Consider the following 17,451-nt stretch of genomic DNA (forward strand, 5'->3'; position numbering starts at 1 on the left):
CAGCGGTCCTAAATTACAATTAAAACTATCTAAAAAACGAGGGGAGCCAAATAAGATAACTTCTGTCTTATTTTAGTTAAAATTATGGAAGTTATCACCCATCCAAACTTTGATGTCATTTACACAAGCTAGCAAGGCAAATAAGGACTCAGTGCTAGGTTTTATTGGTAAGTATAATTGAGGGAACCTTGTGAAATTCAAAGATGGAGCGAAGAGGGAGCAAGTATAAAGCAAATAAAATCGGGCCTAAGATAGAGCCCTGCGGCACCCCGCATGTAACAGAACCTAGGGATGAAGAACATTTTCCAACTACAGAAAAACTCCTTTTGGTAAGGTAGGACTCAAATCAATCTAAGGCTGCATCACAGATACCAAAGTCGGTTTTTAACCTATATTTAAAAAAATGCAGTGATCCACAATGTCGAACACTGCACTTAAATCCAACATTACCAAAATTGCACAATTTCTGGAATCCACAAATAATAACAGGTCATTTACCCATTCTGCCCTTCTACACTCTTTCCTTAGAGCACAAATTTCTCCGTTAAACCATGGATATTTTCTAGATTTTAATTTCTTGACTTTCAGAGGGGTAATTTTATTTAAAATCTAATTGCATGAAGTATTAAAACTGTCAACCAAATCATCAACATCAGAGTACTGCATCGTGCTACATATAGTGTACACTAAAATATTTATTGCTCTAAAAAGTATATCACAGTCGTAGGCTCATATATGGTTCCACACAGCTGTGGACTCCATTTGTCTGTGGCAGAGAGCCAGAAATGTGTATTTGCAAGATGTTACAGTAGATTTACTCATTTGTTCCTTGCATCACCTGTTTACATGATGCTCTGCAGTTACATCACAAAACTTTGATCATGCAGAGACTTTATCACAAAACTTTTCCTCCTCTTCAGCCAATAACAGACTTGTTGACCCAAAAGAATTGCAACAATTGGTTGTGTCCAAATGTCCCGTGAGAGAGACACTAAACTAAGGACACGTTTAAGTTGGGTGATGGTCAGAGAGACTTTGGCAGAGACATCGTGGGGATCGTAGCAGGACAAGAGAGCAGTAGGTGAGTTATCTGTGAAATATTTCATAGTTTATCATCATTTAAAGGGGTCATGACATGCCTTTTCATTATTTCAGTAAGATCTTCAAGGTTCACTTATGATGCTCTTAAAGTTTTGCACAAAAAAAAAGTCATTTATTTGCAAAAATGATGTTTGTCGACCGAGATTCTAACCCTCTGAAAGAAACGCTCGGTTTTACTGCTGCGTCTCCTTTAAGGCTTGTCAGTAAACGGCTGCTGTTCTGATTGGCTAATGTCACTGCATAGGAAAAAGTGCATGTGAGTAATGGTATGTGTCCTCTGGTGAGGACTGAACGCAGTAGAATTTGTTTTTTTAATGGATTCTATGCATGATTGTTTCCACATTTAGTCTCTGTGGAAGTGCAGTGCTGCATATGGAAATTGTAAGAATATTACACACAAAATTAAATATTGAGGATGTGTAAGGCAACAGGACAAAGCTATATTGATAAGATCCACCTTTACTCTAAAGGTATTTAAAGCTTCTAGAACTCATACTAACATGTTATGTTTTAATATAATATACTTAAATGTTATGTTTACTGTAGTTACTTATATAATTAGAAGTGCCGTCAAATCAATTAATCGCAATTGTGTGTATGTATGCATGCATGTATGTATGTGTGTGTGTGTGTGTGTGTGTGTGGTTATATATATATATATATATATATATATATATATATATATAGATAGATAGATAGATAGATAGATAAATATTTGCAAATGTTTATGTTAGATGCAATTAATCACGATTAATCGATTTGACAGAACTAATAGTTGCGTAACTGTAACTGTAAACCGTTCTTAGAAACATGACAGAAAATGTTTGCTACTACCACAGTTTTTATGAGAAAATTATTGGAAGCTTATGGAAGATATGGAAGCTTGTTTCTGCCATGGAAAAAACAAAAAACGTAATTGCGACTTTTTCTCTCAGAAACATGAAATATAACTCACAATTGCAAGGGGGCAAAAAACGTCAGAATTGTGATATAAAAAGTCACAATTACTTTTATATTTTTTTTATCCCGTGGTGGAAACAAGAGTCCATTCATTCCTATGGGAGCCGAACTACACGCTCAAGCGGGAAACTGTGGGATTGACAGCGGAACGGACAAAGCCTTATAAGAGACCATCCAAAAGTTGAGAAAAAACTTCAACACAACAAAAGTTTCTTGCGAAGTCTGCATTACACTGTGCCTCATTTACAAAACAATCGGCAGTAGATCATCTGGACAAACACATAATCCTCCGACGCAAACTGGTGATGCGCCGAATGCCGACTCCCTGTCAAATTACGAAGGACTTTTGTTTGACCATACATAAATATATTTTACATAGTGACAGTTTTATTTTGATGAGTCATATTTGATTAGTCAGAATAATAATTAGAGATTTCTGCAATTATATTCTGATTCTAGATCTCCGTATACGATTGAACTAGATATCGTCAATTGACACGTTATGCATAAAGGTAATTAGAGATATCTCTAATTAAATTTTGACTAGTCAAAATAACAAAATTATATTTCCAGACACCAGAATTGTACTGAATCTGCTGTTGTGACGTGACAATTTTTGACAGTTTTTTTCTTTTTGCGCGCGCAGAAAAACAGTGGTAACAGGTGGAGGAAAATCGGAATGCAGAAAAGTTGGTCTTCATTTTTAAAGAATACCGAAGTCGAAGACGCCATTTGAAGCTAAACGCAGAAGTTCATGGTTGCAAGCCATTAAACGAACAGGCTAGACTGATGAAACCTACATTGATGAAGGGCCGTTCACGCTATGTTGTAACTACCATAATTACGAGATTTCAACTTGCGTTCACATCCTCGTAGAGCTCGTAATTACAACCTGAAAGCTGGGAATTTTCTGAGAGCTCCCATTTGCCATAAAAACGCATAATTCCCAGTCAGACGACATGAACAGCTCCGAATATAAAGTCACGTGCTGTCATCTTGAAATTACAGTAATTATATCATGGTGTGAATGCAGCATTAGTCTACTATTAAAGCATGAATTCGGTTTAAACAGTAGATCTACATAACATTTAAACCTATAACATTTTTATCTCACAACTCTGACTTTTTTTCCTTGCAATTATGAGTTTATATCTCTCAATTCGAACTTTATAACTATAAATAATTGCAAATTTATGTCACAATTCTGAGAAGAAAAAAAAGGTCAGAATTGTTGCAATTACGAATTATAAAGTCCAAACTGGGAGATATAAACTCGTAAAAAAAAAGTATGAGTCAAGACGCCACAAAATCAATCACAGCCAATCAGAAGAGAGTGTGGGTGTGAAAGTCTACTCATATTCTGATAGCAATCACTAAGTTAAACAGTCTAAATATGTATAAATAAATATTGTCTGTGGAAGGCATAGGACTTTAAAATGTTCATCCAATCTTTATATTTAGTTCGAATGAAATAATACGATGTCAAACCTGCCTGTCAACCTATGTTGACATTCCCTCGCGCACCCTGTTTGTGCACACACCATACGTCATCAGCGCGTTTCATGCTATGCAGAGTTTAGACAGACCTCAGTCACAGAGCACCGCAAACAAACGGCAAACACCTTTTACAGTTTCTACTGAATCAAAACAATGAGCTTATGCTGCGTTTACACCATAACTACTGTGATGTTCTAACCGGAGCTGTTCACATCGGAATTATGCGTATCATGTAAAACCGAAATGAATCTGCAGCAGTCAGGTACAGGATCTCTAAGTTGTTTACATTCATTAATATTGTAATGTTATGTGCTTTGAGATATTAAGTAGTTTAACACCGTCTCTTGTGACGCTTTGCCGAGAGCAGCTACGTGTTTGTGCATTCATGTGTTTTGGAGGAGGCGTGGCTTCGATTTGCAGAGGGTGGGATCTTATGTTTTCAATGCTAGCAGGCTAATGTTAGCATTTCCCAGATCACCTACTGCACCTTTAAGTGAAGCACAAACTGTACCTGCGATTATCATTGTCATACTTTGTATGTTGTTGTTCCAGAGACGCAACATTGCATAAATAGAAACCATTTCTAATATAGAATCAGTGCGTATCATCATCGCGGCTGGTTAGGACAAAAATGGAAAAGATACCTTTTATCACGTGTCGCGCCGTCACGTCTAGTTATGACACAGTTAGGGTGTGGCTGGACCGTCAAGCTCCACCCACTGGCTCTGCAGTGAGCAGCCTCTCTCACTTTCTGCCACCAGATAGGCCCCGCCCACAAAATGCATAATCGCTGAAATTGTTTTTAGACTTTACTTAGATCCAATCTTGTTGCCATAGCGCTAACTGACACGGAAAAAGCTATTGGATGGAAGTCAATCACTTCAGGAATTATTAAATAATAGCTGCATGCATCATATCTGGTAAAATGTCACTAGTATGCTATGTATGTAACGCTGTGATTTTAATTGAGCCTGAAGAAACATGGAATTTCACATTTAAAAATGTGAAACATTGCAAATAAATGTGTGACGGGGAGGTTTAATGCTTCAAATTCAATGCAATCAATCAAATAAAATAAAAAATCCACAAGTTTAACTGGTATTAGAAGGTAATGAGTTCATTCATTAGCATATTTATTGTTGCCTCTGTGTTAGTGCAGGTTAACTCATGGCATTAAGGTAACAGTCCACAAGGTGGCAGTGTAGCATTATAGCAAAGAGATCAGTGGTGGCGATATTCTGCTCTTTTAAGTGTAAAGACAATGCATGAAACACTTCTCTTAAATTATGGCAAATGTTGCACCAGACATGAGACATGTACAAATCAAGATGTAACATCTTACTTAAATTTCGAGTGAGTGAATGTAGGGTTCCTACTGTTTCTATATATGTTCATTTGGGAATGAAAGCTGACACAATTTAAACCTCGACATGCAGTTCTCAAGAATCTCAACATACTACTTAAAGGGATAGTTCACCCCAAAATTTATGTCATCTTTTACTCACCCTCAAGTTGTTCCAAACCTGTATAAATTTCTTTGTTCAGCTGAACACAAAGGAAGATGTTTTGAAGAATGTTTGAGTTCCATAGTATTTTTTTTCCATACTATGGAAGTCAGTGGTGCCAAACAACAGTCCTCTCTGCATATCATTTTGACTCGTGCCCCAGCTACTTTTTTGTTTATATATATTTTTTAATTATTTCTTTATAATGCAGCTTGAAATTACCAGAATGCACAGGACCTTTATTATACAATTCTTAGACAAAATGGCAAATGACAAGAAATGGGCAGGATTGGTTAAGGCTTAAGCAAAGCTATGCATGCATATTTCTTACATCTATAAAGTAATTGTCACTAGTAAGAATGTTACTGGCACTCTTCCCAGTCATAAATTCAGCTACCAAGAAAGATCTTCCTATAGTCGAAAAATAGATTTTGACTAGTAAAACAATCCAATTCAAGATATTTACAGTTGTATTATGACTAATTGTAATGTTACTTTCGATTTCTAAAATGTACATGATGAGGAACTAAAGATACCTTTAATCAGTGTTTGACTAGTCAAATTTAAGATATCGCAAATTTAATTTTTACTAATGAGAATTCAATAAGAGATATCTCTCATTAGAATTATACCAAATACAATTTCTACTAGTCAAAACTCCTTTGTAGCTATCAGAAAAAAAATTCCAATGTGAGTCAATATATATGACTTGCAATGTAGATATCTTCAATGAATATTATGAGTCATAATTATGTTGAAGATATCTCAATGCCAATTACAAGGAGACTGCAGAATAAACATCTGGAAATGAAACTTTGACTAGTCAAAACTAAATTACAACTAGTAGAGCCAGGGCCATTAATGGCTGCAAACAAAGCGGTCCGTTAAAAACAATTTTATGACGTGGTAGTATGTCCAAAAACTTCCTCTTCAAGTCATTTTGGCTGCTAAGTTTCAACAAATGCTCTTTCTACATTCAGGAGGAATTTTTGAGGTCTGCACCTTACAGCTTTTATAGTACAGTAATAAAAGTATGTATTTGGATTGTCATGACCACTTTAACTTTTGAAATCATTGTTGGATATGGCTTTTGGTTTTGAAGTATCTCGGGCTGATCTTGAGTTCATGTAGATTTAACAGTTATTCTCATTCACAGCTTATTTCATCATCATTCCTCATGGAAAACATCTCAGCTATGAACCTGAACTCCACCATCTCCTTGTGGCGCCGTCCGTTGTGGTACCAATATGATGCGTGTGCGGAGGCTCCTCATTGGTTTATCTTCTACTTTGGTGTCAAAGTATTAAACCTGTTTGCAGGATTCCCAATGAACGCCCTCGTGATGTGGCAGATTCTGAAGAAGAAGAGCGAGGGCTCGACATCCGACATCTTCATTTTCAACCTCTCTGTCCTGGACGCCTATTTCGGCCTCATGACACCAGTCGACATGGTCAACCGGCTGTACCTCAACAATCCCAAAATCTGGTATTCCCAACGTTTCGCCTACGGGCTGAAAGACGTGACTCCATTGTTTCTCACCTGTATTTGTCTGGACAGGTATGTCGCTGTGGTCCATCCCATCCTATTCACCGGGATCCGTGACAATCGCATCCGAATCGGCATCTCCATAGTGGTGTGGGGACTCATCCTGGCCTACTCATTGACCAAATGCATCTTGGGCATCCTGAGTGTGAATGAGGTCTTCAGTGGCGTCATCCTCGCTGCCTTCTTCATCATGGTGTTCTGCAACCTGTCCATCATCTGGGTCCTCAGGAAAAGTGTCGCAGGGAAGGAAGTAATGAACCCGGTGAAGAAGAAGGCCTTCAAAATGGTGACTATCGTCCTTGGCATCATCGTGGTGAACTATCTGCCTCCAGTGGCTCTGTTGCCATTTGCGTCCACCTACTCGTTTGTGACGCTCCACTGTAAGGTTCTTCTCGCCGTGTTCTCCATCATGGACTTGAGCTGCACCATCGAGCCTTTGCTCTACATCTCTAAGATGGAGAGATCCGAGTTCTGTCCCTGCCTGCACAGTCCCTCCAAGAAACCCATCAACGTAAGCGTCTGAAATGAAGTGAAGAACCGTCTGAATTTGTGTTTGTGATTCTAGACTCTTGGGCTGTCGGTGTATCTCTCTAATCCAGTGGTTCTCAACTGGCAGTTCTCAGGTCTATCGTGATTGGTCACTGAAAGTAGGGAATAACACAACATTAAATGCAAATAATGAAACAAAACTAAGCAAAATAGATAGACTCAGCAACTTAATAAAGGAAAGAGAAAACACTATATCTTTAGTCACTGACGTCAAAGGTTGTTTCCATCAAACTCTACAGTATTTCAGCACAAATTTATCTTTCCAAAGTAAGATTTATTTTTACATTGACAGGGTGTGATGAAGTCATGTAATTTTGCATCTTATTTGGCCTTTTCAGAGTCTACTCATTATAATATCAACCCATTTTACTGTTTAATTTGTAAATGTTAGTACTGTGATGTATGACGCTGGGGTTAGGTTTAGAGTATCACCATTGTTTCAAATGCTGATTTTAGCAAAACCAGTTTAGAATCACTGATTTAATGAACTGTTCATCATTAACATGTTGACTCTATGAACATCTGCCAGTTTTTCTGAGCGTTGTGTGTCTTGTTTACCCAGACGTCACATGTTTGCCTCTTTCTGTGCAGCTCATTCATGTTTCATTCCTCATGACTCTTTTCTGATTGATCATTAGACTCTGAGAAGATGAAGCTACAGAGCTGAACTTCACTTTCTACTTATCACTTTTTGTCAGATCATCTGATTCTTTTATTTCTCACAGATTAGATACCAGATGCATAATTAAGAACATAACGAACCACTAATTAAGATGTTAATTAAAATGCCTGGGGATTGATTAATTAAGAATGGGCTGAGGTGACACAGATGGTACAAGCTTGTAATTGTGTAACTAGATGATGCTATGAGATTAATTAACATGAAAAACATTTACAGTAGATGGTCATGTGAGCTGGTGTTGCAATTGATCTTTGGCTACTAGAGATGGTTTTATTGACCAGAGCAATAAGGACAAGAAATATAAATATTTGTTGTATTTATGATGCATAAAAGAACTCCAAAAATGATATACTTACATGTCTGTGTTCGTTTATTCTTCAGTTCTGAACTATAGCAGCCATGTGTAAATACTCTGAAATATCAAAATAACAGAAGAGGGACAGATTTATCTTCATTTGAACACAGTGAAAACTGTAAAGCACACAGGTTTGACCTATAAACGTGTATGAAACTCCCTGAAACATTCACAAAACTCTACAGTTTTATATGAAATTAACATGTAAATGAGTATATGCATACAACAGAGACAAAGATCCATTCGATCTCAAACTCCACTCATGTTGCTTTTGGTTCAGAAAATTAAAATTGAACATAAAATAATAAGGGTCTGCCAAATGCATAAATGTTTTGTAACACACAGGTTTGTCATCAGGAGTGGAAACCAATGAGAGAAACTAACTCCCATCCATTAAAACCTGGGTTCAAATGAAATCTGAATGAATCAAATAAATATTTCAGTAAATAAAATCAAATGCATGAATACATAGCAACAAAATGTGAATTTAACTCACTGTTGTCAGCCACTGAACATTTGTACCAAAGACTAAAAAAGACAAACTGATATTCAACCCTACAGTGTGTGTGAAATGAGAATGTAAAAGTTAATATAAAAACAAAGGCATTCAAACTAAATTTGGAGTTAATTGAAACTGTAAAGTTTTGGTTGAGCTTGCCAGTGAGTCAACTGAAATGAAACTGTGTTTTGGTACATATAGTTTACACTGAAATATTTATTGCTCTAAAAAGTAGTGATCACAGTCGTAGGCTTATATATCGTTTCCCACAGCTGTGAACTCCATTTGTCTGTGGCAAGATGTTACAGTAGATTTACTCATTTGTTCCTTGCATCACCTGTTTACAAGGAACTCTGCAGTTACGTCACAAAACTTTGATCATCCCCTTCCATCGAACTGCAGACTTCATTACGAACTTTCCCGAAGACCCTCCTCTTCATCCAATCACAGATGAGTTCTTCTGCTACACTCCTTCTTGTTGACCAAAAAGAACCGCAACAATTGGCTGTGTCCAAAACGTCCCACCTCTGTCTCCCGCGGGATAAGCTTTTCTTGGAGCGCCCCGAGAGAGACGCTAAACTGAGGACGCGTCTAAGTTGGGTGATGGTCAGAGAAACGTCGGCAGAGACCGACAATCGTACGGAGCTGTATTGAACAAGCAGTTGGTGAGACTTCTGCAATCCTTTATCTTGATTTTATGATGAGATTCTCATAGACAAACTTTTGTTATTGTTTGTGAAACGTCATCACTTTGTTTTGCTGCTGAACAGTCACTCTTTTTGAAGACCATTGAAGATCATTATAATCGACGTCACACTCTTATCAGCTCATCATCATTCCTCATGGAAAACATCTCGGCTTTGAACCTGAACTCCACCACCTCTGGTTGGAAACAGCCGTTGTGGTATCTCTTTGAGGCGTGTGCGGAGGCTCCTCATTGGTTTATCTTCTACTTTGGTGTCAAAGTATTGAACCTGGTTGCAGGAGTCCCATTGAACGCCCTCGTGATGTGGCAGATTCTGAAAAAGAAGAGCGAGGGCTCGACATCCAACATTTTCATTTTCAACCTCTCTGTCCTGGATGCCTATTTCGGCCTCATGACGCCAGTCGACCTGGCAAACCGGCTGTACTTCAGTGATGACCACATCTGGTACTCCGTGCGTTTCGCCTACGGGCTGAAAGACGTGACTCCATTGTTTCTCACCTGTATTTGTCTGGACAGGTATGTCGCTGTGGTACATCCCATCCTATTCACCGGAATCCGTGACAATCGCATCCGAATCGGCATCTCCATAGTGGTGTGGGGACTCATCCTCGCCTACTCGTTGACCAAATGCTTCTTGGGCGTCCTGAGTGTGAACGAGGTCTTCAGCTGCGTCATCCTCGCTGCCTTCTTCATCATGGTGTTCTGCAACCTGTCCATCATCTGGGTCCTCAGGAAAAGTGTCGCAGGGAAGGAAGTCATGAACCCAATAAAGAAGAGGGCCTTCAATATGGTGACTATCGTCCTTGCCATCATCGTGGTGAACTATTTACCTCCGGTGGCTCTGTTGCCATTTGCATCCACCTACTCGTTTGTGACGTTTCGGTGTAAGATCAGCCTCGCCGTGTTCTCCATCATGGACTTGAGCTGCACCATCGAGCCTTTGCTCTACATCTCTAAGATGGAGCGATCCGAGTACTGTCCGTGCTTGCAGAGTCCCTCCAAGAAACCTGTCAATGTTAGTGTCTGAAACGAAGCATGCATGATTTGCGACTCTTGGGCTGTCTGTGTCTCTCCAGTGTTTCTCAACTGGTGGGTTGGGAGCCAAAAATGGCCCTCAAGTCTGTTGTGATGGGGCAAACCATGTCAGATACAATACAATAAAACTAACCATATATAACCATTATGACAGCAAAATAAATAGACAGAGAACAAAACACTCTTCCTATAGAGTTGTTGTTGATGTCAAAGATTATGTGTCCATCAAACTCCACATTATTTTGGCACAATTTTATCTGTTACCAGGTAAAAGTCAAATTCAACAGACTGATTGACATAGGCAGGGTGTGTGACGCCTCATCCTCAAACACCATGAACGAAACAAGTCAAAGAAAATACATCCCAAACTACATTAAATACATAAATCTCACTCACAGAGAGAATGAAGATGATTTGAACTGAACACACTTTGTCTGTGCATTGAACCGTTTGCCGTCGAGAGCATGAAATCTCAATGTTGGTAAGCTTGCATCTTACTGGGCCTATTATTCAGGGTCTGTCCACTATAATGTTAATCCATTTCAACGTTTGCTTGTGCTACTATTGTAAAACTCTGCATTGTGTTGATGATGTAAAATCTTGACTCTGATTTCAGCAAAACCAGTTTAGAATCACTGATTTAATGAACTGTTCATCATTAACATGTTGACTCTATGAACATCTGCCAGTTTTTCTGAGCATTGTCTTGTTTACCCAGACATCACATATTTGCCTCTTTCTGTGCAGCTCATTCATAATGTTTCATTCCTCATGATTCTTTTCTAATTGATCATTAGACTCTGAGAAGATGAAGCTACAGAGCTGAACTTCACTTTGTACTTGTCAAAGTTTTGTTTTGAGTTTTCATCAGATCACCTGATTCTTTTATTTCTCACAGATTAGATTCCAGGTGCATAATTAAGAACATAACGAACCACTAATTAGATGTTAATTAAAATACCTAGGGATTAATTAAGAATGGGCTGAGGTGACACAGATGGTACGAGCTTGTAATTGTGTAACTAGATGATGCTACGAGATTAATTAACATGAAAAACATTTACAGTAGACGGTCATGTGAGCTTGTTGTCATTGATCTCTGACTACTAGAGACGGTTACATTAGGACAAGAAATATCAATACTAGCTAGATGTGTGGTGCATAAAGGAACTACATTACTCCATACTTATATGTCTTTGTTCAATTATTCTTCCATTCTGAAATATAGCAGCCATATGTAAATACTCTGAAACATCAAAATAACAAAAGAGGGACACATTTATCTTCATTTAAACACAGGTTAAAGCACACAGGTTTGACACTATAAATGAGTATGAAACCACCCTGAAATTAGGGTTGTCAAAAGTACCGAATGATTGAACATTGTGCTCATGTGCTCAACAGATATGTCTGTGATTGGCTACAATGATCAATGCTTCAAAAACATGTTGAAGAGACATCTCTTCACAGAGCACTTACACAGATACACACGAGAGCGTTTGAAAGCAGGTGTCTATCAGCGGATCGTGTGTATCTGGGTGTACTGACTTGGTACAGAAATTGGTACTTTTGACAGCCAAACCTGAAACATTCACAAAACTCCACTGCTTGACATGCAATGAACACTTATGGCTTGTTTCCACCGAGCGGTACGGTTCAGTTCAGTAAAGTACAGTACGATTCGGGGCGGCAAACCTTAATCCGGTTTGCATTTCCACTGCCAACAGTACCCTTACTTGATAGGCTTGGTGTATCCCGGAAAGTAGCGATCGACGTCATTCTTGCGTGAAGAAGAAAGTGACAGTAAACAACAATGGAGGACATACAGCAGCTTTGTCTGAGCAAAGGCTGAAGGCTGCAAAAGTATAGGAACAGCCGAAAAATACACATTGTGTTGCAGCGGTCCTTGTAGCATGCGCAAGTGACGATTCTCTGTCAACCAATCAACGTTCTGCAGTGAATGTAGCTCCACCCTTTTGGTACCGGTACTATAGGTACTGTGCTCGGTGCCCCAATGGAAGGGTCCCAAAAAAGTGGTACGGTATGATTCGGAATTAGGGTACCATTCACAACTTCTGACAATTGACAAAAATTGCGTACCGTACTGAACTGTACTTAACCGTACCGCTCGGTGGAAACGAGCCATAAGTATGCAAATGAGTACTTGAAATAATGCCTCAGAAACAAAGATCTCAAAAATCAATTTTCACAATTGTATTCAGTTGGAACAATTATTATTATAAACATTTCAATGATCAGCGCTGGGTAATTCTGGCACAGATCTCTTGGAGACTTTCACTGCTGGCTGGCGGACCACTGACTGACGTCACATAACCCGGATAGCGGTCAAAAAACTCAGGTGCTGGACAGGTGAGGCTCATCTCTGCCTCATCAGATGAAGAGACGAGTGGAATCAGTTTGGCATGAGCGTAATCAATTTCAAAGCCCTCAAAAATAAGACCCACCCCCCATGCCCCAAGCCCCGCCTCCAGAAGGCGGGACACCTTTAGAGTCGCCAGCAGCAGCTGTCTATAGTCGCTCTCCTCCAGTCGGAATATGTCACTGGACAGCGGTTTCCGTGGAACCAGCACAGTGAGTCCAGGTGTGTTAGGAAACGGTGTGAGGAAAGCGACATGGCCGTTATCTTCCCAAACTCTCCACTGCTTCTCTTCTCCGCGCACAATGCGTGGAAACAGGCCAGAGTCGGATGGGTCGCCCAGGAAGGTGTAGTTCGGAGCTGCTTTCGGTGTAGGCAGATGAACCTGGATGCGCCTCTTGACTGCCTCTAGATCGGAGTCCGTCCAGCGCGGGCCGCTCTTGGAACTGACGTATCCAGGGTCACACGCTTGGAAATCTTCCTCCGCGGCGAGGTGAGGTTTCCAGTCCGACTCCAAACCATGGAGGGGCACGATGTGAAGCTCAGCACCGAGCCCGTCAGCTCTTTTCTGTGGCGTATGGACCAAGGCGCAGCGCTGAACAGCCAGACTCTCACAGAGCAGGTGCGCTACTGTTCTTGCGCCCAGAAGCAGACGCAGAAAAGTATCCTCAGGTAAGTGGAAGATGCTGCCGGTGCTGCCAGAGCTCTTATGGGTAACAACAGCAACCCCTGGTGTCCACGGGGAGCGGTGCAGATACGCCAACAACTCTGACGTCTCCCAGATCACATGCCTCTCCTGGAGCCCAGACACTAACGATGATGACATTCTGTGAATGAAAGAAGATGGCAGATGATAGTGCACTGAAAAAGGAAAATTCTGTCATGTTTTACTCATTTATACTTTATAATTTATGATTTTATAACATACAGGGTGGAAAACAACACGAAAATCATGACAAAAGGTACTGATAAAAATAATACAATATACAAATACATATACCGATCAGGCATAACATTATGACCACCTTCCTAATATTGTGTTGGTCCCCTTTTGCTGCCAAAACAGCCCTGACCCGTCAAGGCATGGACTCCACTAGACCCCTGAAGGTGTGCTGTGGTATCTGCACCAAGATGTTAGCAGCAGATCCTTTAAGTCCTGTAAGTTGCGAGGTGGAGCCTCCATGGATCGGACTTGTTTGTTCCGCACATCCCACAGATGCTCGATTGGATTGAGATCTGGGGAATTTGGAGGCCAAGTCAACACCTCAAACTCGTTGTGCTCCTCAAACCATTCCTGAACCATTTTTGCTTTGTGGCAGGGTGCATTATCCTGCTGAAAGAGGCCACAGCCACCAGGGAATACCGTTTCCATGAAAGGGTGTACATGGTCTCAACAATGCTTAGGTAGGTGGTACGTGTCAAAATAACATCCACATGGATGGCAGGACCCAAGGTTTCCCAGCAGAATATTGCCCAAAGCATCACACTGCCTCCGCCGGCTTTCCTTCTTCCCATAGTGCATCCTGGTGCCGTGTGTTCCCCAGGTTAGTGACGCACCCGGCCATCCATGTAATGTAAAAGAAAACGTGATTCATCAGACCAGGCCACCTTCTTCCATTGCTCTGTGGTCCAGTTCTGATGCTCACATGTCCACTGTTGGCTCTCTCGGCGGTGGACAGGGGTCAGCATGGGCACCCTGACTGGTCTGCAGCTATGCAGCTCCATACGCAACAAACTGATGCACTGTGTATTCTGACACCTTTCTATCAGAACCAGCATTAACTTCTGGAGCAATTTGAGCTACAGTAGCTCGTCTGTTGGATCGGATCACACGGGCCAGCTTTCGCTCCCCACGTGCATCAATGCGCCTCGGCCGCCCATGACCCTGTCGCCGGTTTACCACTGTTCCTTCCTTGGAGCACTTTTGATAGATACTGACCACTGCAGACCGGGAACACCCCACAAGAGCTGCAGTTTTGGAGATGCTCTGACCCAGTCGTCTAGCCATCACAATTTGGCCCTTGTCAAACTTCATTTTTCCTGCTTCTAACACATCAACTTTGAGGACAAAATGTTCACTTGCTGCCTAATATATCCACCCACTAACAGGTGCCGTGATGAAGAGATGATCAGTGTTATTCACTTCACCTGTCAGTGCTCATAATGTTATGTCTGATCGGTGCACACATTACTGACAGTAGAACACTGAAAAGTACAAATATAGACCAATCAAATAGTAGGTGCAAAAAGTAAAAACTAAATTCTAAATATAAATCTGTATGATGATTGTGATAATAATGATGGTGATATAATATGGAAAATGGTTAATCAGCCAAATTGATGTGCAGAACTTGTACGAATGCTAAAAAGGGCTTCCAGATTTTAGAGAATGATGTAATAATAATAATAATAAAATAATTTTAAAATATCTTAATATAATTTTTAACAGTTTATGTTCATGCAAAACAACAGCTGGACCACGTTAGATTTCATTATATGTACAAAAAACGCTTTTTTTTTTTTTTTTTTTTATGTTCCATAGAAAAAAAGTAAGTCAAACAAGTTTGGAATGACATGAAGGTGAGTAAAGGATCACTATTGGTTAATCTATCACTTTACAACACACACACACACACACACACACACACACACACACACATCTATCTCTCTCTCTCTCTCTCTCTCTCACACACACACACACACACACACACACTTTTAATTACATGAACATGATGTTCAACAGAAAGCTCTAAACACAAACAAATACAGCAGCAATTTCCTCCGGCATTTCTGTACCTTCCTAAAAAGCTGCCGAGTATCACAGAACACACCGCACAACCGTTAAGAATCCACCGCCGACTTATTTTCATTAGGCTTGGAAATACTTCAGTTTTGAAATAATAAAATCAAAACCCAACCGGCTCAAGTTCACGGACTTCCGCGTGACGATCTTACTACATCAATGTCATATCTGAGGAACAGGCGCCGCTTGCTGGCCGGAAGCGGAACTGCGCTGTGGGTTTAATCTCGTCCAGCAGATGGCACCAAAGCATCAGAGAGCAGATCTTCACACAGGAAAGTCCAGAACACCATTTAATAAGAAAAGCTCCGTAAAGACGTCTAAATTTTGCTTTCTGTACAAAGAATGCGTAATATAGTGTGTGATTGCCGTGTATAAATGTTCTGTTCATTTGTTGTTCTCTACTAATGTAAACCTGTTTAAAATGTTGTTTTAAAAGCAGGTTGAGTTACAATAAAAAATAGGCTAATAATAATAAAAACTTTGCACATTTAATTTAGTAAATGAAAAGATTAATCTGTTGTTGGCAAAAATATCCACAGTTATTTCCTTAAAGTGCGTAGTAACATGACTCATGAGTTCCTAGTTTGTTTGACTGAACCGGTGCGATCCGGTTTGAGCGTGTCAAAACCTCACAACACACACCCAAGAGTGAATCACACACTCCCTAATGACTCTCTCTCTCTCTCTCTCTCTCTCTCTCTCTCAGGCTTTTCAGTCGTAATGTGCTTTATTGGGATAACAAATGTTATAATCACATTCAAAGCACTTACAAATACAAATAAAATAGTGCAAAACAACGCAATGAGAAAAAAGACAAATACAGTCTGGACTTCTGTGAAAGTAAGATTTGAGTATATATAAAACAATTAATTTAATGTAAACTAAAAAAAAAAAATTTTATAACTTTCTGCAAAAAGTGTGAGTGTCATTTTAAACAAATTTTAGTTCAAGTTGAGATCTGCATCTCCCATCAAAGCGTAGTTTTCTGTCTCTCAGACGAAACCTGAGCTGATTTAGAAGATCAGTGAGTTAAACAGATGATCCGTGAACTGAACTCACTTCAGACTAATGACTGATTCATCACCATCTTCATCCAGGATCACAGTTATTTTCATATAACCCAAAGGGTCAAACCTGGAGTGTGTTAGAAACACACACACACATTCTCACTCTCACACACACCAACTCTCTCTTTCTCTCTCTCACACACACACACATACACACACACACACACACACACATACCCTTAATCTCTTAATCAAGATAATGTGGTATTAACCCACTAAACTGAGGATCAGATTATGTCCTTCTCTGAAAATTTTCTTCCTTTCTTTCTTTCTTTGAAACACACTGAAGCTCAGTGTGAAGATCTCGAGGTGCAGCGATTCCTTTGACAAATGAGTGTCATGTGTTCAGTTTGTCCTTCACTGACTGTTACAGGAACGGACAGCCAGGATTGAATTCACACACCCGTGTGAAATCCTCCAGTCTAGACTAAACACACATTCATCTGTTACAGGCGTGAAGTGTCACATGAGGAAATGTGTTTCACATCTGTAATGCTATTTCTCTCTCTCTCTCAAAAACAACAGCTGAGTTTAGATATTCTTTGGTTGTAAACATACTTTACAGAACAAAATACTTGAAGATAACTTCTATCAAAATCACATTCTTCTTCAGTGAAGGAAATTCATAAACAACCCATGTGTCCGATTACCAAACGCAGCAGATGTTTGTGTGAGCAGGTCAACATGGACATTGAGACATACGTTATAAACATTCAAGGACAAAATGAATTATAACTCAGTGATCTCATTCAGAGTTACGAGGATTCACG

The 17,451-nt window shown here is 39.9% G+C and overlaps 3 protein-coding genes across 3 annotated transcripts; 2 read left to right on the forward strand and 1 right to left on the reverse strand.

Moving 5' to 3' along the window:
* The first annotated feature begins 4,710 nt into the window (after nucleotides 1–4,710).
* LOC127513843 (G-protein coupled receptor 4) lies at nucleotides 4,711–7,249 on the forward strand. Its single transcript, XM_051895934.1, has one exon. It carries the CDS (start codon nucleotides 6,241–6,243, stop codon nucleotides 7,129–7,131), a length of 891 nt encoding a protein of 296 aa, XP_051751894.1. The 5' UTR covers nucleotides 4,711–6,240; the 3' UTR covers nucleotides 7,132–7,249.
* A 952-nt stretch (nucleotides 7,250–8,201) lies between these two features.
* LOC127513842 (hydroxycarboxylic acid receptor 2) lies at nucleotides 8,202–12,399 on the forward strand. The gene has a single exon (XM_051895933.1). It carries the CDS (start codon nucleotides 9,536–9,538, stop codon nucleotides 10,424–10,426), a length of 891 nt encoding a protein of 296 aa, XP_051751893.1. The 5' UTR covers nucleotides 8,202–9,535; the 3' UTR covers nucleotides 10,427–12,399.
* A 227-nt stretch (nucleotides 12,400–12,626) lies between these two features.
* Nucleotides 12,627–16,182, reverse strand: LOC127513839 (uncharacterized). Its single transcript, XM_051895929.1, has 2 exons — nucleotides 15,608–16,182; nucleotides 12,627–13,638 (listed from the first exon to the last, which is right to left on the reverse strand). The coding sequence occupies exons 1-2, from the start codon at nucleotides 15,679–15,681 to the stop codon at nucleotides 12,690–12,692; spliced, it is 1,023 nt and encodes a 340-aa protein (XP_051751889.1). The 5' UTR covers nucleotides 15,682–16,182; the 3' UTR covers nucleotides 12,627–12,689.
* Between the last annotated feature and the right edge of the window lie 1,269 nt (nucleotides 16,183–17,451).

This window comes from Ctenopharyngodon idella, chromosome 6 (assembly GCF_019924925.1).
Source record: "Ctenopharyngodon idella isolate HZGC_01 chromosome 6, HZGC01, whole genome shotgun sequence".
Classification (NCBI taxonomy): Eukaryota; Metazoa; Chordata; class Actinopteri; order Cypriniformes; family Xenocyprididae; genus Ctenopharyngodon; species Ctenopharyngodon idella.